This window comes from Nymphaea colorata, chromosome 2 (assembly GCF_008831285.2).
Source record: "Nymphaea colorata isolate Beijing-Zhang1983 chromosome 2, ASM883128v2, whole genome shotgun sequence".
In the NCBI taxonomy this organism is placed as follows: domain Eukaryota; kingdom Viridiplantae; phylum Streptophyta; class Magnoliopsida; order Nymphaeales; family Nymphaeaceae; genus Nymphaea; species Nymphaea colorata.
Window position 1 is genome coordinate 10923812 of NC_045139.1, and position 24528 is coordinate 10948339.

At 38.8% G+C, this 24528-nt stretch overlaps 3 protein-coding genes across 3 annotated transcripts; all 3 read left to right on the forward strand.

Moving 5' to 3' along the window:
- The first annotated feature begins 635 nt into the window (after positions 1 to 635).
- On the forward strand, positions 636 to 5010 carry LOC116247268 (tyrosine-protein phosphatase DSP1-like). Its single transcript, XM_031619327.2, has 5 exons — positions 636 to 1252; positions 1829 to 1922; positions 4152 to 4209; positions 4291 to 4334; positions 4555 to 5010. The coding sequence occupies exons 1-5, from the start codon at positions 912 to 914 to the stop codon at positions 4771 to 4773; spliced, it is 756 nt and encodes a 251-aa protein (XP_031475187.1). The 5' UTR covers positions 636 to 911; the 3' UTR covers positions 4774 to 5010.
- A 2332-nt stretch (positions 5011 to 7342) lies between these two features.
- Positions 7343 to 13446, forward strand: LOC116247267 (ubiquitin carboxyl-terminal hydrolase 1). Its single transcript, XM_031619326.2, has 2 exons — positions 7343 to 10915; positions 12844 to 13446. The coding sequence occupies exons 1-2, from the start codon at positions 8022 to 8024 to the stop codon at positions 13088 to 13090; spliced, it is 3141 nt and encodes a 1046-aa protein (XP_031475186.1). The 5' UTR covers positions 7343 to 8021; the 3' UTR covers positions 13091 to 13446.
- A 3542-nt stretch (positions 13447 to 16988) lies between these two features.
- Positions 16989 to 17366, forward strand: LOC116247426 (uncharacterized). Its single transcript, XM_031619611.1, has one exon. It carries the CDS (start codon positions 16989 to 16991, stop codon positions 17364 to 17366), a length of 378 nt encoding a protein of 125 aa, XP_031475471.1.
- Positions 17367 to 24528: the final 7162 nt, after the last annotated feature.

Below are 24528 nucleotides of genomic sequence, written 5' to 3' on the forward strand. Positions count from 1 at the left end.
TCATGAAAAATTAGTGATAAATCATATTTTTAATTTTTTTTTATATCAAGAAAAGTTTGTTTTAAATTTTAAGGAGCTGTTTTGTAAGAGTATGTTACTATTTCATGAATTGTATAATGATATAACAAATGTTTCATGAATTGACTTATTTTTTAAGTAGATTCATAAAAGAGTAACACTAAGCAACGATCAATAATGTAACAAAATAAAAGATGAGACCCATTTCTTAATTTTTTTTTTTTCGTGCCATTTTCCACAGGCAAGAATATCACAAGAAAGTTACTTAGAAAAATGTAAATATCAAGTCAAAAAATTGGTAAAATGATAGTGAATAAGGGTAATATCTTTTAAAAAATCTAAATAAATTCATAAAAAAGAAAAAAAAAAGGTGGGGCAGGCTGTGTGACGGACGACAGGGGATCACGTGGGAAAAGAGGAAAAGGACAGACCGAGAGGGCCCTAGCCACCTTTTTCAGGCAAAAGAAAGAAGAGAGAGAAAATCGCGGAATCAAGAATCCAAGGATTCAAAATCCCATCGGATTCCGGGAATTCCGATTCCGAGTGGGTGAGGGTGGGGCGGGGAATTTTCTCACATTCTAGGGGTTCAGATTTGGCGGCGTCTCCTGTTTCGGTCGCTCACGGCGCCTTTTCTCCCTCGCCTACCTCTTTTCCCCCTCCCCTTTTGAATCATGGCCGCGCTCCTCCTCCCACCACCACCACCACCACCACCACCATCCTCTCCTCCCCGCCACTCAGTCTGTTGCGGGCCCATCAGAAACCCTAGAATTCTTCCCTTCCCTTGCCCCTTTCCCGTTCTCTAGTCCCCGTGTCCCGCCCTCTTTTCTCCCTCCCTCCCTCCGTTGCTTCTTTCGCTTATCGATCTTCCGTTGTTTCTTGTTTCTCCTGTCTTGATGACGAATCTTTCGGAGATAGTTTCGGCCGACAAGGAGAGGATGAGGGTTCTCGCAATGCGCGGCCGGAACTCTGTCTTCCGGAAGGTGGAGAAGGACGTTGATTATGAGGATGATGATGACGACGACGACGACGATGATGTTGTTGGGGCGCGGGATGGGGGGCAGGAGGAGGAGGAGGAGGATGAAGAGGATGAGGAGTTTGAGGAGGTCGTGGAGGACGACGGACTCTACCTGACGCCGCTCAATTTCTCTATGGTCGACTCCGGAATCTATCGGTCGGGGTTCCCGCAGCTGGGGAATTTCACGTTTCTGGAAACCTTGGGGCTCCGGTCGATCATGTATGTAGCCGGGAAGCGTCGTCTCTCTTGTTCTTTCGTTCTTGTTGATTTTGTTTTTTCGTTTTTTGAAAATTTTGGACTTCGGTTTTTTTTTTTTCCCTTTCTTATCACGGCATGCTTTCTTTTATAGCTGTACTTGGAACTCTGTTTCTTTTCAATTACCTTATGGGGTTATTTTGTGCTGAAAATTTGGTGTGCTTTTCTTTTCTTCCTGTTGGTTACTTAGTTCTTTCCTGTTGAAAATGGTCGGTAGTTTCTCTATCTGTTGCTTTTACAGTCCTGTTGTGGAAATTTGGCGTACTTTTTTTTTTTCTTGAAATTTCTGTTTTCCTATGATAATTATTTGGTGGATTTGGCTTTCCTTGATTTTTTCTGTACTTTTTTTTGGGGGTGGGGGTGGTTATCAAACTCTGCAGTTAGTGAAGAGCAATTGGGTTTCTCTTCTTCCCTTTACAACTGTTTCCTTGGTATGGAAACTTAGGCTAGAAGGCCGATTAAGCGTATCAATTCGATCGTTTCTTTCTTTTTTCCACCAACGTCTGTAATTACCTTTCCTTTTTTGTTTTCTTCTTTCAGATATCTATGCCCGGAACCTTACCCAGAACCTAATTCTGAATTTCTGCGTTCTCATGGCATCCGGCTTTTCCAGTTTGGGATAGAAGGAAACAAGGTAATTGTCTTGTTCTTAATTTATGGTTGTTGTTCTCCGTAAGCGGCATTATATTGTTGGAACATTATTGTATCTCATGCTCTCAATTGGAAATACGATGGGGTTGTGAATACTGTACCGTACTATAACTGAATCTCATTTGCATATAGAAATTTGTCTTTTCTCTTGATCTTTGAAATGCATTATTACTAGGGAATAGTCATGTTCTTGTCCGACATCCTGCTTATTGAAGTTCGCTTTTGGGGTAAATAACACATCAAAGTGTTGCACCTCCTGAACCCTCTGTTTGTGATCGATTGTTTTCCATTTGAATGTACTTCTTTGGGCTCTGCCTGTTTGCATTTTGGATGCCTTTCTAACTTCTTAGTTATAAGCTCCGGTTTTATCGGAATTTGGAAACAAACGGTACCTTAGAAATAACTGTCATACATATCTTAGAAATAGATGCCAATCTTTTCGTTCATGCAATGCTTTGTGCATGCATGTGGATTGTAATAACTGAATCTCGTTAACCCATGCGCATACAGGAAATTTGGAAGTGGGTAGATAGATTAATTGAAGTATGGAGTGCTTCATATGGTTGAATTGACAGGAAAAATTAGCACCATTATAAATCCAGTTAGTCCTACCTTTGTTCTACTCGAGTTCTAGTTGATTTCACGATCTGTATGATCCTTTTAAAATCTTCCCTGCTGGTAATGATATCTTTCAAGATGTGTACTGAAACATTAAAGCTCCATCAGTGGTCTCCTACCAGTCTCGTTGCTTTGCTGTATCGTTCCTTTTAAAATCTTCCCTGCTGGTAATGATATCTTTCAAGATGTTTACTGAAACATTAAAGCTCCATTAGTGGTCTCCTACCAGTCTCGTTCCTTTGCTGTATCGTATTATAATGAAATGCTAGAGATCTGATGTGACAGGAAGCATCGGATTTATATTCATTTGACTGGGATTTGGGTTTAGGTTCAAATATCAATTCTTCTCATTTTAGTGATACTCTTCTTTTGGTTAGTGGAAATAGGAACCACATGACGGATTAACTGCTTTTCATTATGGTTAGTAGTGAAGGAAAGCAAACCGAGAAATCTATTCAAAGGATGGTTAACAAGAACATCCAGACGGAGATAACTTCAGTTGGCAGAACGAGTGGCCCTAATTAACAATATGGTTGACGGAGTACCTGGCCTTGCTTTGAAGTGGAGTAGAATTTTTAAGGCTTGAAAAGAAGTCTCCGATGTTTTAGAGAATAGTGAGTTCCTCTATAGGAACACTCAGAAAAATAAAAGCGAGAAAAAGGTATCCTGTTCTTCAGAAGATAGTGAATTTATGTCCAGGATTAAAGGGCGAGGATGCCTTAAGAGTCTTAGATCGAAGGAAAAAACTTTGCTTCTTGTTCAAGGCAGAGTGCAGAAATTCAAATGGAACTGATTTTTTTTTTTTTTCATTTCCTTACCTGTTTTTTTCTTTGTTTTTTTTTTCCAATTTTTTTTGCACCACTGTGTCCACCTTAGAATTGACAGGTTATGAAGTGGGAAAGAGTTCGAGAATCTAATCGGAAAATGAAATTAGAAAACCATCTTACTCGCTTCCTATATATATATATATATATATATATATAGTGTGAGTTTTTTTTATTTTGCCTTTCCCGTCGGTGTCGGTAAGATCCATTGAGACGTTCGTTCAGAACGTCGAAAAGGAAAAGATTTGGTTATTAGATGACAGGACGTCTTAACTGCGTGACAGTTGGTTAGTTCAAGGCGCTAAGAGTCATTTTGCCTAGAGGTAAAATAGAAAACCATGTGTGGACCGGACCATCGAGCCTATGCTAGAATCTCAAATAAAATTTAAGATTAGAGAATCATTCACGGGGTCCATTTGTGATGAAGTTTGACTTTCGTCTTTTTCCTCTTCTCCCTGATAAAGGAGGTCAGCCGGCGGAAGGTCTTAAATCTAGTCTCTGATCAGCCGGCGGAACTTTTCTGTAGCTTTATGCGAATCTTTCGTTGCATATACAGCTTTTTATTTGGTCAGTCGCTAACTTGCTATTAAAGTTCATTTTCTTTTCATCAACCTTGCTTTAATATTGAATCTCTTTGCTTACTTGTTGCTCTCTATCTCCTGCGTAGAAATGACATGTAACCTGCACATGCGTCAAGCTGAGCTTGTGATATCTGTTATCAACCGTGACCAATATTTTCTTTCAGATCATTTACGATCTTTGTCTTGCAGGAGCCTTTTGCCAGCATACCTGTTGACACTATAATGGACGCCCTTGTGGTTCTGACAGGTAAGTACTTGAAAGCAATTCAATTTTTGTTTCCAGGAAGGAACGAAGTTTTACTTATTTATCCTCTTTTGGCTGGCGCAGATCCTAAAAATTACCCCCTTCTTGTTCATTGCAAACGTGGAAAGGTATTGTTGGCATACGGTGGTTTTTCTCCTTTTCTTTTTTATTTCTCTTTGAAGTTTGTGTTATATCCATCTGTCTCTTGGTTTTGGAAACTGAGCCCTTGTTGCACTTGTCAAAAGAGTTCAAAATAGTGGGTTCTCTTCAAACATGCAAAGTGGCCAGGCAGTACATGTTTTTTGTTTTTTCCTGCTTACATGTTTCTTGTTCGCCATGCACATGCAGCATCGTACTGGTTGTCTTGTGGGGTGCTTTAGAAAATGGCAAGGTTGGTGCTTATCGTCAGTTTTTGAGGAATACCAGCGTTTTGCTGCTGCCAAAAGCAGAGTTTCGGACCTGATGTTCATCGAGATGTTTGACGTTTCTGCCTTGAGGCAAACTCTGAATGCTGCCAGCCTGACTCTACCTCATGTAAGCTCTCCTCAAATGAAGCATACATATTAGGCAGATAGCGAGAGGTTTTCATTAATGCTCACAACATCCTTACTTTGCCTTTTTTGTTTTCCCTTTGCTCTGTATACGGGATATAAGATGCCAATCTGGTTGTAGATTGAATTTTTGACCCTCAAAATGAAACTGTTTGGGCAGAATTACTATTCATTTTAGGCAGACGCTCAATTTTTTCCACTGTACGCTTGTAACTTCATTTCGAAAGAAGGCATAATTTCTCTTCTTGCTTAATTCTGCTGATGCACTGATGCTGCACTTTCACAGGCAGCCATGTGCCTCCTGCAAGTCATTTTTTCTGAAACAAGAAGAAAAAATCACCCTGAGAAAACAAAGAGTGAGAAGACCCTTTGTGTCTCGTTACATATACGTGCACATTTATGCGTGCGTTACTTGTGTGTGTTGATGGCAGCGTCATCAGCAACTGTCCTGTATCCGCTGTAACACGAAGCCACGCTGGTGATGGAGCGGTTTAGTCTTAGAGATGCAAGTGTTTTCTTCTAGGTTTTTAAAATATTTTTGAATTAATTTTAAATATCAAAGAGAAAATAGCTCGATACGGCCCAATGCGGGCTGATGCATATATAATATCATATTTTGAGGATTTCAACAAGGTTCAGAAATTCAATATTTGCAACATTGGTAGATGGTGTTTGAATGTAATTTATATGTAAGCGGAAAATACAATGAACCCCTTTACTCTTATGCATGGTTGGCAGATGTGTTGTGATGCATCAACTAAATTGATATTCCTTTTAATAGTGAAAACAACGACCTATAAAAATATCATGAACTCTTGAGATATTTAATAACTTATTTCCCAAAATTGTGGGAAAAAGTCTTAATTGTTTCCTACAAAGCGCACCAAGGAGGAAATCCGCAAGAAATTCAGTTTTTTCTGCATGGGAAGAAATAGTAAAATTCATCCTTTGGACCAACAGTTAACATATTCATCGGTCCTACCTTCTAAATACTGGTTATAGATTATAGGATTATTTATGTAACATTAATTATTCATTTCATTTTGTTTGGACGGTTGGGAAACGAAAATCTTTCATGGTGATTCCTTCTAAATTAAACTTGCGGCGTGTTTGTATGGAGGGAAATGAGAGGACATTAATGGATGAAAAGGAAACGAAATAAAATGAAATGAAAAAGAGAGATTAATAATAGGAAGAGAAATGAGAGAAATTGGAAGGAAAAAAACCTGTCTTTCCTTTATGTTCCAATCTTTCCAATTTTGAATGGATTAAAATTACGTGGAAGAATATATTTTTTCCCTTTTCTTCTCTTTGCATCCAAACATAGTTAGGCAGTTTCCTTTCCTTTCCATCCTCTTTAATAAACCATCCAAACAGAGTATCCTTGCTCTTACTTTCTTTCTCTCACTCTTCCTCCATCCAAACAAAACAGGTTGCTAATATCTGAGGTTAGATCTTAAGGTCTGTTCATGGTGATTCATGCTAGATTCATGTTCAAATTCAAATAAAGAAAAGCCATCTGAATCCAAATCCGAAGTCCGATTTCACAATCAGAAATCTGATTTTTATATTTATCTCCGAATCTGAATTTGAACCTGATTTTTCCAATTTCCAAATTTTAATATCATTAGATACTAAATATTTGTTTAAAAATGAATTCGATCCTAATCCGATCGGATATTTATATATATCCAAATTCGAACTGATCGGATGCCATTTATTAAATCCGAATCAATCCGATGCTATTAAATCTAAATCCGATTCAATTTCTTAATCGGGTATTTATTTTTTTTTCTATATCCGATTTTTTTGGATTGGTTCGATCGGATATTCGATTCAAATAAGATATATTGACATCCCTAGGTATAATAAACAACTATAAAAGAAAAATAGAAAAGGTTATTTAAAGCCAGCCTTTTGGGGTTAGTCTAAAAAAAAAAATAGTGTATGTTTGTGAATTTCCAAACAGGGGCTACATATTTATTGAAAACCATGCACCACAAGGCTCAAACCAGTGTGGGAAACCACAAGCTTTTATTGTTTGAGAACAGGTTCCGGAGTTGAAAAAGTTTTCCTTTTTATAGTTTACAAAAAATAAGGGCATTATTTCTATTTTATAGTTTACAAAAATATTGTTATTTGTAGCCCCCCCACACAAATATTTATTCTCTTTATTTTTTAAATTAAAAAAATAGCAATATTTTTTGTCCATTCGTAACTAGTTCACTTGAACTAACTGACCTCCTAGCTGATTCCATTTATTCTCCGTGTCGACAACAAATCCAAATACAAGTTTTCGGTCTTTATTTTATTTATAATTTTTAAATACTTTTAAAAATATAATTTTTTAGCCGATGTACATGTCAGTTGGTTATATGGACCGATAACTTGCGAAGTTTGGATCCGACCCGTGTCCGAACCTGGGATTCCTTTGGCGTCTCAAACGGCCACTACCAATGGCAGACCAACGCTCATATTACCCAAAGAATCCGCTTCTTGGATCCCACAAGCCGGAAATGAACCAATATTTTAATTACCGCTTTATCCCTGGAATGACATTCTTGAGACGGCTTTTCTCTCTCTAGCGTCTGCCCTCGCTTCACTGCTCCCTCTCCCCCCTTCCCCCACCACCCCTCTCTCTCTCTTTCTCATATATGTGACTGATCATTTTTTCCCCTTCCCGGTTGTCAATCCATATTAAATCGATTGACGATATTCTTTGGGTAATTCTTTTGGTGGTATACTCTTGCTTTCCCCTCTTGTTGGGATATTTTCTTTGACTAGGTAACTCGGTTTCTTCAGTTCTCCCTGCTTCTCTTGAAACAATCATCCGATTTTCATTTATTATAGCTCGCTTCTTGGCCTTGTTTTTTTTGTTCTTGAGTGGCTTTAGAGGTGGGGTTTTGTGTGTCATTCGTTGCGGCTATAATGGAAATTGCTCATTGGGCGTGTTTTATGTGTTAGTAATCCAACCATTCTGAAGTGTACAGTACAGGATATTGGTTTTTGGGTATTGCTTACTTTTGGGCGATCTTTTCGCTGCTAGAATTTGTGAGTTGTGATCTTAACACGGGGTAATGGTAGGAATTTTTTGGCGGGTTGTCGATACGATCGGTTTTCTTTCGTTTTTTCTTTCCCGAATCTTTGAAATAGATGTCAGTTCTCCAAACAAGTTGTTGAGAGGGTTTTTGGGGATTGAAGGCATGAAATGAGGAGTTAGGTAACTTACTTTCTGTGAGCTATTGGTGTTTTGGTTGAAGGAGAATGGCAAAAAAAGTTAAGAAGAAGGGTCGTCACGCATCAGGGCAGAAGGATAAGAGATCTCCATTGCCAGCAGCTCCAAATAGAGTAGATATTGCTAAGAAATTGGTGGTGGACAGAGAGAAGCTCGGATTTGCAGAGAAGAAGTCGTGCAAACACGTCAATAAGGGTATTGATTTGGAGAAGGTTTCGACTAGGATTAGGAAATTTGGGAGGATACATTGCCAAGATTGTCGCAGTGCAACCGAAAGAAGAGATAAGAAAGGAAGGAACAAACAGGCTAGAAGTAAAGGGAGTGTTCAAGAGAGTGGTGGCTCTGATTGCATTTATATTTGCTTGGCTTGTGGCCATCTGAGTTGTGGGCAGTCTGATCCCTCGAACAATACAAGCCATGCATATAGACATTGGCATTTCGCGCATCATCCAATCGCAGTTCAGTGGGACAATCCGGTTTCCTGCTGGTGTTTCGAGTGCAATGTGTTTGTTGTGGGAGATGGGAAGGAGACAGAGGAAGGTAATGATGAGTGTGGTAAAGGCAGTGGGATTGTGTCAGATGTACTGAGATTGATAAAGGAACATTCCATGAAGGATAGTCAGACTAATGTTGAACAAGTATTGGTAGACATGAATGCTAGAGACAATGATGAGCAACCCGAAATTCATGAAAATTCAGTCTCGGAGTGTAAGGAAGGTCGACTTGGAGATGGCTATGCGGTTAAAGGTTTGATTAATCTTGGGAACACATGTTTTTTCAATTCAGTAGTGCAGAACTTGCTTGCGTTAGACTCATTACGCGAGTATTTTATGAATGTCAACATGTCAAATATTGGATCACTCTCATCGGCCATGAAGAAGCTGTACCATGAAACATGCGTCAATGGGATTGACAAAGAACATAGGGAGTCGAGTTTTGGATCCCGCATTAGTGGTACCATAAATCCAAAAAGCCTTTTCAACTGTATTTGTTCCAAGGCGCCTCAGTTTAGGGGATATCAACAGCAGGATAGTCATGAGTTGCTCCGCTACTTGCTTGATGGGCTGAACAGTGAAGATCTGTTGATGAAAAAATCTGGTGGCAATGAAGCGGAAGGTGAAGATACAAAAAGGTCAGACTCTACTGAGACTTTTGTGGATAGGATTTTTGGAGGCCAACTTTCTAGCACTGTGAGTTGTCTGGAGTGTGGGCACTCGTCAGTTGTATATGAACCCTTTTTAGATCTTTCACTGCCTGTTCCAATGAAGCGGCACCCTCCTGAAAAGGCAACAGCAGTTCCTTCTACAAAGAAGCCATCAAGTAAAGTAGGAAACCTTAATAGAGGGAGGAGGACCCTAGAAAAGGGAATCACGGTTGCATCCCCCAGACTAAAAAATCTATCACCAGATCCAACCAACAACCTTTTGCCACCCTGTGAGATATCTTCTTCAAAGTGTTATTCTAGTGTGCCTATTTTAGAAGAAACTGCGATTCAGGATGAAGAGTTTTCCTGGATGGACTATGTAGGGCCTACTATTGTCTCAGATGAGTCATCTTGTCTGGCGAATTTTGATGTTTCAGAAGATCATGCAGAGAACTATGGTTGCTCAACCACTTCTGCAGCTACAGAAGATGGTTGTATGCCTGCTACCGAACTTGCTGGCCATAATTTTGAAAATGGTCGTCCAGTTTTTGAATATGAACATCATTCTAGCCAATTGAACTCTACTAATGGGACAGAAATTCAAGTTGAGAACAACTTATCTTATCAATCTGAGCTTGAAAACGAAGGCACAAGTAGCTTACCTGAAGAATGCTCAACCAGCAGTTTTTGCCCTGGAAAGGAACATAAATTGCCAGATTACGAGCCCCCTAGTGAGAGCAGAATCATAGATGAGCTCCCTTTGTTGGTCCAAGATTCTCAAGTTCTGTTGCTTCCTTACAAAGAACTTGATTCTTCTCCAATTGATATTACAGAAGCGACAAATGATCCCCCTAATTTTGGTTCTCAGGCTTATGATAATGTCCCACTGGAGCAGTTAAATGTAGAGACATCATCTATGGTTGCCTATGAAGAGAAGGATGTGGACTTTGACGGGCTTGGAGACTTATTTAATGAACCAGAGCCTGTTGAGTCTGGACTGGCTAGTGAGAGCCTTCGACCAACTGAAGAGATTGGGATGCAAGATCCATTGGAGATGGAAACTATTTCATTGTCTGGAAACTGCGGTGAATCTAATCATGAAGAGGTTGATGACACAAACTGTCCAGTGTCTGTTGATACGTGCTTGATTGATTTCTTTAAACCCGAACTTCTTTCTGAAGAGCATGCATGGAACTGTGAGAATTGTGCAAAGATTGTCAACTGCCAAAGTCAGTTGGATGGCCAAGAACAATACATTTTACTGGATAGTGGAGAAATACCATCAAAATCAGAGGAAAGTGGGGATGATTCTAGAACATGGAAACTGCATATTGTTACCGACCAAAGCATTGTTGCAGCATCAGAAAATGTGCCGCAGTGTCATGATGTGGTGGATCAAGACTCAGTTTCAAAGGCCCTTTTGTCAAATGCACATCAAAATACAGACCATGCTCAATTGAACGACTCGCCTAATGATAATGTATGTGGTTCAGAGCAGCTTGTTGCGACTTATGTGAATGTTGGTCAGGCTTCAAAAACTAAGCATCGAGTGTCAGGCAAATTGGCTAAATCAAAGGGAAAAAAGGCAAACTTGACAGACTGCAAGACTGTGGTGATGAAGAGGGACGCGACAAAAAGATTTCTCATCAGCAAAGTTCCTCCTGTTCTAACAGTTCACTTGAAGAGGTTTAGTCAAGATGCACGTGGCCGCTTGAGCAAATTAAGTGGACATATAAATTTTCAGGTCGTTCTTGATTTGAGCCCATACATGGATCCAAGGTATGTTGAATGAATTCATATTTTTCTATAGTGGCTTGTCTATACTGTCCCAAATTCTGTTCTTTCTATATCAAGTGAATTTCTTTCCTGGGTTTCATTCATTGTCCGAAGGCAAGTCATGGACTTTCACACTTGTATGTGTTTTTGTCATTTATGAGCTTTAATCAAGACAGATACACATCTTGTTTTGATTGCTGCAGCTTTAAATTTTCCGAATTGTGAGATTTCGAAGATTTTGTAGTATCAGACTACTGTGTCATCCACAGAAGACTTATGCACAGAAAAACAAGAAAGAAGGAGAAGAGAAGTGCCAAAGGATGGGGACGCAGCAGCAGTAACTGTCTGCTGAACCCTAAGATTATATCATAAAATCAATCTTTTACACCATGGATTAATGAGTCCTATTAAAAACAAAAATATTAATCCATGCCATTAATGAGAAAACATAACGTTAAAAAGGAAACACCTAATATGACGTCTAAATCTGGATCCAGATCCAGACGTCATGACCCAAACCTTATACACATTTTAACAAGATTAGGACCTTGCAGTTTGTATTCATATCCAGCATACTGTAGAGACTGACTTAGAATTTGCTATTTCACAGTATGTATATGTCAGACTGTTAGTGTGTATTTTGTATGGACTATAGTCTGCAATGCAGCCATTTTATGATGCCTATATATTTTATGGCTCTAAAGATGTCACACGATAACCTTTTCCTAGTTGTATCATTTTGTGAAAAGCATGTCTATCTTCTGTTACAAATTTAGCAGTTGTTCCTCTTTCATAGCACATGCAAAAGACATGCATTTCTTCTGTGTTTCTTCTTGCAACTTTTACTTTTTGCTTGCAGTCCTGCTGTCACTCGTGTTCATGTTCTCTTTGATAGGATCTAGATGGAATTGAGAATTTTCCCCTTGAGCTTCATGATCCGCTTCCTGGAAGTTCAAAATAGAGAAATTTGAATTTATGCAAAGGCACAGTAGGATGCACAGTTCAATCAGCATGCTTTATGTCTGGTTTGGACCTGTAACAAGATCATGCTCACACACACACATGGACATGCGCACACATACACATGCTAAGGAGTGCACATTTATGATTCATGGTGTTATCCTTATATGTTAGCTACACATGCTAGGGAACTGTTGGATTTTGTGACTAATCGTGAATTGCCCTGGGGTCTAGTCATAGTAATATACTATGCAAAATGGTAAAAGTTAATTTCGTGAATTGGTTCATGGTGTAGTTCTTATATGTGTAGGTATGCATGCTAGGGAACTGTTGTGTTTTGTGACTAATCATGAACCGCCCAGGTGTCCATTTTATAAAGCTTTCTGTTCTCTCATGAGAATAATTGAATACAATTTTTATCCACGGTATCTTCTGGTAGGGGCTTTGCATATTACTATATAGTATTTGAGAAATGTTGATAATTTATTGTCACAAATTGCTGAGTGACCTTTCCCACATGGGCCCTTTGTAAATTATTCATTGTCTTGGACATCAAGTGTCTGTTGCTATTCTCGTATATCTTGTTTTTCTGCCCTTTAAAATGTGAAACCCTTTTCATGCTTTCTTGGTTGAGATATGTTGCCATCTGTGTATGTGTTCAGAAGCCTACTGAAGGTGGTTGGTAACTTGGTTGTGTAAAACCATCTTGCATCCGCAGTTAATATGTTAATGACTATCTTGGTTTCAATTTTATTATATCCTATGCTAGACTGGTGACATACTGTTTTTCTTATTCGACTTTTACTTAATATTTCCATCTTGATACATACAAACTGATTTCTTAGAATTTAGTGTCAGCATTTTGACAAAGATGCTGCTTTTAAACTTTTCAAGTATTTGGTGAATGTGGTAACTAATTTATTTGCACTTCCACAGTGCCAATTATTCTGATAAGTGTGTTTTGTCCCTAGGTGTAAAGATAAAAGCTGCATCTACCATCTTGTGGGCGTCGTGGAGCACTCTGGTACAATGAGGGGCGGGCATTATGTTGCTTATGTGAGAGGTCAGGAGAACAGGAGCTCCTTCGCAGTTGCCCAGGATAGTCACTCTGCTAGTGTTTGGCATTACATAAGTGATAATTATGTACGTCAAGTGTCTCTAAGAGAAGTTCTTCAGAGTGAAGCATACATTTTGTTTTATGAAAGACATGGAAAATAGCCATTCAGTACCCATCGTCCGTGGAGCGTGGACCAATCCCCGTAAATAGCAATTCTTTAGGTCATGCTGCATGCTGATTGCTGAATTGAGTGATGCATTCAGTTTTCATGATGAAGATCCGTGATACCTTTTTGGCCCATAAAGGCAGCATGAGCAGCGGCAGCAGAGAAAAGAAATGCGAATACACACAGTAAATTTTGAGAAATGTAAAACTCAAATATGGGCCTTAATTTTTTTTGTAATGTTGAATAGCTCCCATTGCCATGTATCATGCATATCATGATAGGCCCAAATTTTTGCAATACAAATGATCTGGTTATCTCATTTGCCTCCATAAGTTTTTTCCTCCCAGGGTACCTCGGGTGATGTTATCATCGCTGATGCATTCTATGAATCTTGATTTATTGTTTGCTTTATGTCCTTTTTGGTGCATGGATAGCTGAATAGTAAGATCTGTTGTGAGTCCAATCAGATATTCCTCAGGTTTCTTGACTTGAAAATTTCTCAGTATAATACAAGAGAAAGAAAATCATGGCAAGATTTAAAGGCTGGGCAGCACATTATTACTGCCATGAAACTTGGTAGACCGTGAACAGATGAATCAAACTTACTTGATTACATAAGAAGCTTCACATTTTTTTGAAATTGTTGCTGATGTCACTTCTATGATCCATTCTTTACGGCTTTCTGTGTACTTAATTTGGTTGGTGTTTACTAGTCTGTCCTGTCAGCTAAGCCTCCAGCTGGATTGTGTCAGTGAAGGTTCCGAATATAAGATAATTAACGACATTTTAAGCTAACGCAAGTTCATGGCACAATTAATACCACACCATATTTTGTGTATCATGCTAGTCTCGCTGAGTACTCTCTCTCTACCCATGGAGAATGGTACGTGTGCTTATGGAAAACATGGCACGAGGACATGAATTTTGTTATCAGCAGTGAACCTTTTTTGTGTATTTTATTGTAAAAAAAATGCTTTCATAATTCAAGAAGATTAAAAATGTTAAACAATGGCATTCACAACATGTCAGTGCAGCCAAAAAGGCGTTTCTCTATAGCTTTCAAGCCAAGTTGAAGGGCCTGAAGAACTTTTTCTTAAGCACACCTCCCTGCTTTTCCTTTTCATCGTTTCTTGAAACATTCAACAAGCATGTATTTTCAAAAACTTCGGGATTTTTTTCGGGTTGTCTAGGCAATTCCCTTCCCATTCCAAAAGTAGTCAAAATTAATGAATTTGCTGGAGAACAGTAGTTTACATCACAGTTTTACATTCAACCAACCACTTTTCTTTTTCCCTTTTTTCTCTTAATAAACTTTAATAAATCATTTGGGAAATTGGTGTCTGACTCAGGTGTTGATTGATGTAAATTAATTAGTGGCCCCCTTCAATTCAAAGGCTTTCAAGTCTGTTTACTTGGAACAAGGCATGTGCACGCTGCAGGTATTCTGCATTAAATTATCACAAGGTGTCCATTTTATGTGTGCAATTAAGTAGTTGGCCATGTTGTTGGGAAAGGGAGCAAGGGAGCAGCCATAATGCACCATCATATGCATCTATATCATTGTGCACCCCATTATCCATGGGGGCCATCTGTAGGGCTGCACACTAGTCGAGGAGAGCCCAAGTTTGACCAGCTCGACTCGGCTCAAAAAAACTCAAGATCGAGCTTGGTTCGAACTCAACTCGAGCTCCTTATGACAAGTTCAAGCTTGACTCGACTACACAAAATCGAGTTTGAACTCGACCCATTTAACTCCTTTAACTCGTTTAGCGTTAACTCGTGTAAGCATTAACTCATTCAACTCGGGTATGCATTAACTTGTTCAACTCGTGTAACTTGTGAAACCGGTTTTGGTAATATTATATAAAGTACTGGTTTGCGAGTGAAGTCGAGTCGAGTATAAACAAGTTGAGTTCCTTAAACTTGAGCTCCACTCATTTATCATTTCGAGTATCTTTGTAAGCTCAAACTCGACTCGTTTATAAACGAGTTGAGCACGAGACGAGTTTTTTCGAGAGAGTTCAAGTCGAGCCCAAGTTGGCTCGGCTCTTTGTGCAGCCCTAGCTATCTGGTTTAGCAATCTCCCTGTTTATTGGTCACTTTGTAAGTTTCATAGGCACTCAACTTGCTTAAGTTTTTTGTTTTTTTGTTTTTTTTGTTTTCATTTCACTTCGGAGTGTAAAAACCCCTATGGTCACGTCAAGGTTATAGATTAATTTGGGGTCAGGATGGACCTACAATACACCCTTGAACTCTAATGTCATGTTTGCCACCATTTGTAGACTATATGAATAACACATTGAAATGTGACGGCGTCCATGTGATTTGAATATCGAACCACTTGAATGTAAACCACCTTTGCCGCCAAGTTCCAATATGCTCCTTTGAGGCAACTTGCTTAAGCTATTTACCACCATTCTTTCACTAATTTATTCGTTTCTTTTTTCCTCAATGATTTTCAGATAAGTTGTGGATTTATGTTCTATGTGGTACAAGAAAGAAAGCATATAATTAAATAGGCCTTGAGATTGAGATGCAATCTCTGTCTCTATCTTTCATGTGCTTATGATGCTCTTCTCTTCCATGCTTTTTTTAATGATAAGATAAGCTCTTTAGGTGAAGGTTTAGTACAATTCCCCTCAAGTTCGGCTTTCCTTTTTAGCATGAAAGCTCCTTTTTATATTTAATGTATAATTATTAGGAATCCCCAAGGGGGTTGGTGCAATCATAGGTGCGAGGGCCCATATTGGTTTTGAATCTCCGTGACATCCACCTTTGTGCTGCAGAAGGAAGTCATTGACGTGCAAGTTGAAGCATGGTGGGGGTGGCACTTTAGGTACCGAAAGCAGGACATGTTCCCTAACATGATAAGGAGTTGGTTTGAGATTTCGTCATTTTTCTACCCTGCTCAGACAAACTAATTATAAGAACCTACATAAATTCCTACATTTTAGTGGATGTGGACATCACAAATGTTAGTTGGGTTTGAAGCCAAATTTGAATTCCAATATGAAAGTCATAATGTGTCATGCAAGTAATAAATGCATCTATTCTAAATTCGAGTACATATGTCGATTTGCCATATTTGGTTGGAAAACTATATTGGTTCCACACCAAGTCCCCATCGGATTTTTTTGGAATTTAGTTTTCTTTGTTAAATTTAATATAGGAAAATTTTCCTTGGAATAACTATTTTTTTTTATGGATCAACACATCGGGGCCGAGTTAGAAATTTTTGGTTGTTTAAGCTCAAATTTAATTTTTCAAATTTTTATATAAGTTAAACTAAAATGATTAAAATTTACATGTAAATTTTTTAATTTTCCACCTTATTGACTCTGGCCCTGTCTTTACATTCATTTCTTTATTTTCTTTCCATGACGTAGTCACTTTTCTTGATGCAAAAAAATAAAATAAAAATTTCGAGTGTGGATCATAAGTTGAACCTAAAATCACGAATTTTATTATAAATATTTTGCCACATCAACAAAAATATATCAGATCAATTCTACCCAGATCTATGAATTTTTCACAAGCCCCTACTGGATAAAAGGAATCCTGCTGGAAGACTAACAGGCGAATTGCACAGAGAAAATCACGTAATTTTTTTTAGAATGACCGCGACAATCTTACAATTAATTTACAGGTACACTTGATCATACGCTTCATTTTAGTCAAAAGGCGGCTAAAGGAAGAATCGTCTCCATTGCACCACACCATGTCTGTGAATACAAAATTGGGAGTTACAGAGGCGAATGGACGGACAGCCCCAAGGAGAAACCAAAATAAAGAAGAAGATAACCCTCAAATATCTGCGGTTAACGCAGGCTCCGACAGAGAGAGGCATTTATCTGAAGAAGAGAGGAGAGGAAAGAGTCAAAGGCCGAGAGAAGATGGGGTACGATGTGGGGAGGTTGATGGTGGCGGTGTGTCTGTTCGTGGGGGCTGGAGTTTGCGAGATTGGGGGAGGGTGGCTGGTGTGGAAGTGGCGGAGGGAAGGGTGGGGTTGGGGTTCCCTCGCCGCCGGCTTCCTCCTGCTCCTCCTCTACGGCGTCGTCCCCACCTTCCAGGCCCAGCCCTTCGGCCGCACCTACGCCGCCTACGGCGGCTTCTTCATAGCCCTCTCCCTCCTCTGGGGATGGGCCTTCGATTCCTTCCTTCCCGACCGGTGGGACCTCCTTGGTTCTGCTCTCGCCCTTCTCGGCGTCTCCCTTGTCATGTTTGCCCCGAGAAGATCCGGCGCGCAGACTCAGATGAATCTGTTGCAGTAGTTCTCTTCTCCCCTCCAGAAGCCTCGACCCATGAAGAAGAAGGGAGGAGGAAAAACACAGGGGGTTGGGGGAGAGAGAGAGAAAAATCAAGTTGCTTCGTGTAATTTCCTCCTTCTATTTTCTTTTCTCTTGCCTATCTTGTAATTGGAGAATTTGAGAATAAGTTAGTATTTGATTCATATAGATGATGATATTTTCTTTATGATGACATGATATATTCCAATTTCCAGGCCTTATGTTAATAAATTTATGATTCTTAAACTTTTTAGTAATTCTTGGGCGCAACTTTTCAGCTCGTGCATTTTCTTCTTTTCAGGGCATCTGAGGGGTGAAATTTGAATTTTTAACTTTTTCACTTGTCTTATGCATTTAATTCACAAAAAATTTAAGACAAATGTCGGCCCCGTAACTATTTTCCTGGATCCAATTTTAAATGGAACCTTTTATGTGCAAAAATTTACATAAAAATATAAGGCATCATTTCTTGGGGTGCGCACCAAAGAGCTCCTAGTGAAACATATTGTTTTATATGTTTCTTTTAAAAATTGAAGCAGATTTTTCTATTGTATGAGTCTACCGAAATGATTAAGACAGAAATAATCCATGATCATGAACTTGCTCAAAAAAATGGGTTAGAATTATATGACACCATAACAAATGTTTCATAAACCTACTTTATTTTTTTGGGGCAAATTCATGACATAGTAACAATGTGATACCGTTGTGATACGGTCCCTGAGGAGTTGTTTGGTAACAGACGACCATGAGACAAAAGATCTTTTTTTTGAACAAACTCAAAACTATTATTTTAATATGTTTAAGGTTCAATATTGAAATCATTTCATAGGTTTTCCCTCACTTTGTCCATGTCAAAAAAGAATTTGAATTGCCTCGACTTTTTTAAAACAAGTCCGAGTCAAATGGCAATGACTTGAAACATTTCTATTTATACTATTTCGAAAACCTAAGGACTCGTCCATATGGATATGTAAAATATAGGATTTCCAATCCTAATAGGAAAAGGAGGGAACAGATACTTCATTTAAAGTGAGTAAACAGAATTCCATACTCCATCTCATTGGCACACATAAATTCTATAGGAAACCGTATTCGATAAAAGTTGTATGTATGGCTTAGAGGGAGATCTTTCGTATCTTTCGAAATCCACCCAATATGGGGTCAAAAAGCCAAAATAAGTGATTCGTTCTTGGCCCTTATAAAACCAATTCTTTAACTTTTTCATGCTCATGTCATAACCACCCTATTGTTTGATGGAGAGAAGAACCAATAATTACCTTTTCCAGAAATTTTCAAACGAACAATTTCAACAAAATCTTTCAATTCCTTATTTTACTATGTTCAACTCTATGTATTCCTCTATCCGTAGAGTATATTGAATGTATAGATAACAGTGTTTTGCTATTTGTGTTAACAACTACTCTAAGGAGAATGGTTTTTATGTGGTGCGAACAATTTAATAACTATCGTTGTAGCTCTAGAATGTTTCAGACACTTTGAGAAACTTGGTTTTGACAAAACTCAGTTTTGTAGAAGCCTGATTTTTGTAATGAGTTCAGAAGACATGGTTTGTAATAATTGCTTCCTCCATGACTTTCACAAACTGATAGTTCATGTGAGATCAATTACAGATGGTTAGAGCACATACGTAATATGTTGGACCAAGAATTTTATATATTAGTTGTTCAATTAGTCTGGTTAAATTGAGGTTAGCATTGCCGATCACATCTATTTGTCATATAACAAAAGGTATGAAAAAGCATTTTTTAATTTCCAATACATCAACTTCACAGAGCACCAATATGCAAGTTGAAGCATATTCGGGGCGCAGAGGCACCGAAAGTAAGCTCGGTACACTGGGAGGACAGGGTGGAAGCTTCGTTTTTCTTCTCGAACAATAGAATGAAATACTCCACCTACTCACCCAAATGTAAGAGAAAACAACACCTTCATTGCTACTTGTCGCTGATTTACACAAGCAGTTCTTAGAGAAAAGATTCTTAGTTTTATTTGAAATTGGATCATGTAAGCTCAATGAGGCATGTGTACAACAAATCAACATAACGTGCGAAATAAAACTAAACTTATATATATTGTGGAACATTTGCTATATATTTTCATTTACACTTATATAATATCAACTCAAGAAAGAAAATGGTTATTTTCGGATAAACTAGCTCAGAAAGAGATGAGCAGACTTTGTCTAAGATCTGTGGTCAGCTTTTTTACATCCGAGAAAGAAATATATGATTTCCTTTTTGTTGAAAAAATAACAGAAAGCTAAGATTCATATAATATGTAACGTGCATGTGCCCGTTGGGCAAACCAGCTTAGAAATGTCAGTGGATTTGATTGGGATATTATTTACCACATCCAACTTATCGGATGTTCAGATACTCAGCTTCAAATTCAGATTCAATATGAATGGAGAAAAATCTTGATCATATTAGAATCTGATTTTTGAATTCATAATCCAACCCAAATCTGCCTTTTGAATCCAAACCTGACTTTCAAGTACATAACTGCACCGATAATATATATATATGATATATTAAGGACCAATTTTCAAAATGCATGGATATTAGATAATAGAACATTTATTTAAAATTGGATCTGGATCTGCACATGAATGCGAGTCTGGTTGGATTTTTTCTAGCCAAACCTAAACCCAATCGGATGCCATTTCTTAAATCCAAATCTTGTTCATTTTTTAAAATTGGAACTTGATTTTTTTTTTTCAATACGTGCAACTTCTTTGAAGCAAATTGGTCGTGTATCTAATTCAAATCCGATCCGTTAACATCCCTAGTGTAGCTAGACAGGGTCGGATAGATACCGACAAAGACGATATAGTCCTGGGTGCCAATTGGGCTTGATCATTACAAGATAAGAGGCAAAAATGGTGCATGGCCACATGGTGGGTGAGCAAGATCTGTTGGATGTGGCCACTGCTCCTTTTTGTCCTATGCAGAAAACAACAGGTAGTTCATCCAAAAGTGGACTCACTCATGACCTAACCCTCCTAGCAAATGCAGCTCCCCCACTTCCTTGTCATCTTCCTTCTCCCCCCTCTTCTCTAGTCAATCTATACCTAAATTCTAGATAACCAAATTATGTTTGGAATCTCTCTCTCTCTCTCTCTCTCTCTCTCTCTCTCTCTATATATATATATATATATATATATATATATATATATATATATATATATATAAGAGGATTCAAATATACTGGATGGTAGATAGTTGCTGCTGAAAGCACCTAAACCGCTGCTGAAAGTGTTGTTGTACTATAAACCGTCACTAATGTTAGCTGCTACTGTGGCAAGAGATTTTTAATTTGTAGCTCCCACAACATTCAACATCTGGCAGATTTGAACTTACGGACACACATATATAATGTTTTGGTTGACCATAGAAAAAGTTGGTTGAAGCACCAATGGAAGTTTGTGTTTAAATGTATGGATTGAGATTCGAAGGGATATCGGACCTTTTATCTTTTGTTTTCCACAGTTCGAGAACCTAATCATGGCCGAAACTTGTGGCCAACAACCCTTCTATGCTCATTCAACGCCGCTCTCTTAAATAAGGGAAGAAGAAAAGCTAATCTTTGATTGAAATATATATATATATATATATATGTGTGTGTGTGTATATATATATAATAAAAAAAGGGTACTGACTGAATTGAGATCTGCACAAGTTTTAGGATCTCAATCTGATGTTGGTTTTAGCCACCGGTTTTTACGACCTTGGGCGAGCAACAGAGTCACTTGATTCTAGTGCTCGCAGAAACTTTAGTTCTTGTCTGTCCTGCAATCCTCCAAACACATCTTTTCCGGCACTCTGCTGCTCTCTAGGATTCTCATCACTTAGATCAGACTCTTTCTTAAACGTAAAACCGCCAAAGCTTGTGGATCTCAAGGCAGATTGTAACTCTAACTCCAATGCAATGCATCAGGTTGTGTGTGTGAGAAACTTAACCATATATGTGTGTATATATATATATATATTCAAGTCATCCGGATGTCTGTCTAATCACTGGATGCCGTGATTCGGTTGGTGTGATTAAACAAAGCAAGAATAGTTTAACAAAAGATTTAGAAAGGATTCATCCACGCACTTACTTGATCTTACCCTGCTTCAGCTTGTAGTTCACCAACTTGGCCATGTGTTTCATGTGATGCCAAGCATAAGTTTCCATCGAAACAGCGAAGTCCACTTCATGTATGGGCCGTTTGATATATACAATCTGAACACATGCAAGGGTGGACCCGGCCGGGGCTGCAGTGATATTTAGCCGCCACGTGCACGACATAGCTAAGTTCGAGCGACCCCGACCACCCCGCCAAAACCCACCCGGTCCCATGAGACGAGCCCAGTGGGCCAAAGTGGGCTCCATGTAATGGAGGGGCGGGGTCGAACTCGATGCACCATGATAAAAGGACTCTGCCTTTATAAGTAAAAGGATGCAGAGATCAAATTTCTCTCTCTCTTGCTATAATAAAAAGCCAAGAAGAAGAGAATGAGGGAGATGGCAGATTTGCATTAGTTTTGGAGATTTTGGCTTGGGTAAGAAGCGACCACGCTGACTGCTTGATCACTTCACTTGTGTGCCAAATGATTGCCCTCAAACATACAGCTTCTTCACTGAGGCCGTGGGTGTTTTGGATCTGGATCGGGTGAATACATGAGATCCAAGATTTGAACTGTGGTGCTGACACAGGTGCAGTTCGCTACACAACGAGCCGAACCAACTCGGGCTCGACTCAAACTCGCTTGAAAAAACTCGGCTCATGCTCGACTCGTTTATGCTCGACTCGAGTTCGAGCTTATAGTGATACTCAAAATGATAAATGAGTCGAGTTCGAGTTTCATGAACTCGACTTGTTCATTTTCAAGTTGACTCTCAAACCAGTACTCTATATAATATTGCTAAAATCGGTTTCACAAGTTATACAAATTGAACGAGTTACATAAGTTAACGCTTACACGAGTTGAACGAGTTAATGCTTACATGAGTTAACGTTAAATGAGTTAAATGCCTTAAACGAGCAGAGTTCGATCTTGATTTTGTGTAGTCGAGTTGAGCTCAAGCGAGCTCGAGTCAAACTCTAGCTCAAGTTTTTTGAGCTGAGTTGTGTTCGAGCTAACCAAGCTCGGGCTCGACCTGGCTCATGTGCAGCCCTACCCAAAGGCCGTGAAATGGTGGAAATGGGTCAGACATGTATCAGATATCATTAGATCCGGTTTTGAATGCGGATTACTGCCATTTGATGGAAAAATGACTCCGGATGTGATCCAAATAGAAGAGATGAGCTCCGATACAAAAATGGTTAGATATATGCTGGCAGAGGTTGTCAGTTCCGATCTTCGCTTCACGGGGTCTAAAAGAATCCAAATTGGTAAATCTGGAACCGGTGCAGATCCATGCTGAGACCTAAAATAAACTCCTCCAGATTGGAGAATGTGTTGGATTTGAATCGGATATCCTAACACCAAATATAATTTTCATTTCGCCGGCTGGGTTTGGAGCAATTTAACGGTCTTTTAAAATTAATTTTCCTTTTATAAAGCCTTATCGGATATGATACATGAGATGAGAAGGGGAAAAACTTCTTTTTCTTTTTCCTTCTGTACGGCTGGCGAAGGAGTTTAATTTAATTTTTAAACCCACCCTGTAATTTGGACCTTTAAATTTGGCGTTGGCACGTGAAGGGCTCAAAAAGCATAAAAAATTTAATGAAATCGATCCAATGATTCCTTTTCCCGGGTTCATTCACAAACTGTAAATTAAAAATTACTTTCCCTTCACCAAAGCGAGATGAATAACGCTTGAGAAAATGGCAGGTAAGCAACTTTCATAATATTGTAAGCCCTTCTTTGTTAACTGAACAACCATCGTAAAGCTGTTATTACCGCGGTTGAAGTTAAAAAAAAAAAAAAAATAAGGACAATTCTAAATCACAATGAGGACAATAAAAGATGAATCTGACGACTATGATCCATGACATTTTATAAGAGATTATAAACTATTTAGAGGTAGAAGATTAGTGCCCAACAGGTGGACTCAACTTTATATCCATTATCCACCAATATTTTGATAAAATAATAGTGAAAATAAATTTTGTTTTAAAAATATCTAGCACCCATAAGTGTCATCCGTGTGATCTTAAGGTATGCCCTTTAACTCGAGCCTGAACTCGAACTCGGCTCGACTAATGAAACCATGAGCTTGACTCGGCTCGAGTTCGAAAATAGTTCGATGAGTTGAGCTCGAGCTTGACTCGATTAAGGCTCAACAAACTCGATTAAGGCTTGAGCTCGAATCAACGGTTACGTGTTGAGTTTGAACGCCAACTCAATTATTTGAACGAGTCAAACTCATAAACTCAAGCTCGCCTCGTTAAACAAATGACTAGGTTCGAACTCGTTCATGAGTCGAGCTCAACTCATTGTTCACCCTTACCTTTAACTCTAATGTCAAATATGGCACTGTTTACTACTTCCTGATCTGTATGGCTTTATTATGTTATACCATTCAATCTCAATGTCCAGCATTTTGTGATTCATGAAAATAACACTAACGAGAGTCAAACTAAAAAGTGCTAAAATGGCCATAAAAAGCCAAACAAAAAACTTGTCGTTTTGAAAATTACTTGGGGAAGATGGGCGTTATTAATATAATATTTTACATGAACAAAAATGGCCGGTTAAATAATAAATGAACATAAAATCAACGAAGATTTGTTCAAGTTAGTTAGCGAAGGTCAGCCTTCCGAATCACCGTTTGGTCCAGCCAAGCCTAACCGAACCAAACCCGAATGACCCGTTCGTACTCCAAACGTGTCCTATCCAAACCGTTTATCTGAAGAAGAAAACCAAATCTAAAACAGACGAGACTCATAGCACCGGACCCGAACTCGAAACCAAAAGAGTTAGACAGGTGCATAATCGGTTCCTTTTCTTGACCCGAACCGGTTCACGCGTGTCCCAAAATGACTTCTTTGTCCAGAGGAGTCTGCTTGCTTACGTACGATATTCTTTACCAATTGTGGGCCAGAGCGAGGCTATTTGCGTAATTTCTTGACATGGATCGCTCTCTGTAACTCTCTCTCGCTCTTCTGTCAGGGCGACGCCGGACAATC

Bases quoted from the DNA above. Each gene is read 5' to 3' on its own strand.
- LOC116247268 (XM_031619327.2), top strand. From the start codon at position 912: ATGACGAATCTTTCGGAGATAGTTTCGGCCGACAAGGAGAGGATGAGG. The intron at 1,923-4,151 runs GTAATTGTCTTG...TTTGTCTTGCAG, and splicing joins TTGGGATAGAAGGAAACAAG to GAGCCTTTTGCCAGCATACC. The intron at 4,335-4,554 runs GTATTGTTGGCA...ATGCACATGCAG, and splicing joins TTCATTGCAAACGTGGAAAG to CATCGTACTGGTTGTCTTGT.
- LOC116247267 (XM_031619326.2), top strand. From the start codon at position 8,022: ATGGCAAAAAAAGTTAAGAAGAAGGGTCGTCACGCATCAGGGCAGAAG. The intron at 10,916-12,843 runs GTATGTTGAATG...TTTTGTCCCTAG, and splicing joins AGCCCATACATGGATCCAAG to GTGTAAAGATAAAAGCTGCA.
- LOC116247426 (XM_031619611.1), top strand. From the start codon at position 16,989: ATGGGGTACGATGTGGGGAGGTTGATGGTGGCGGTGTGTCTGTTCGTG.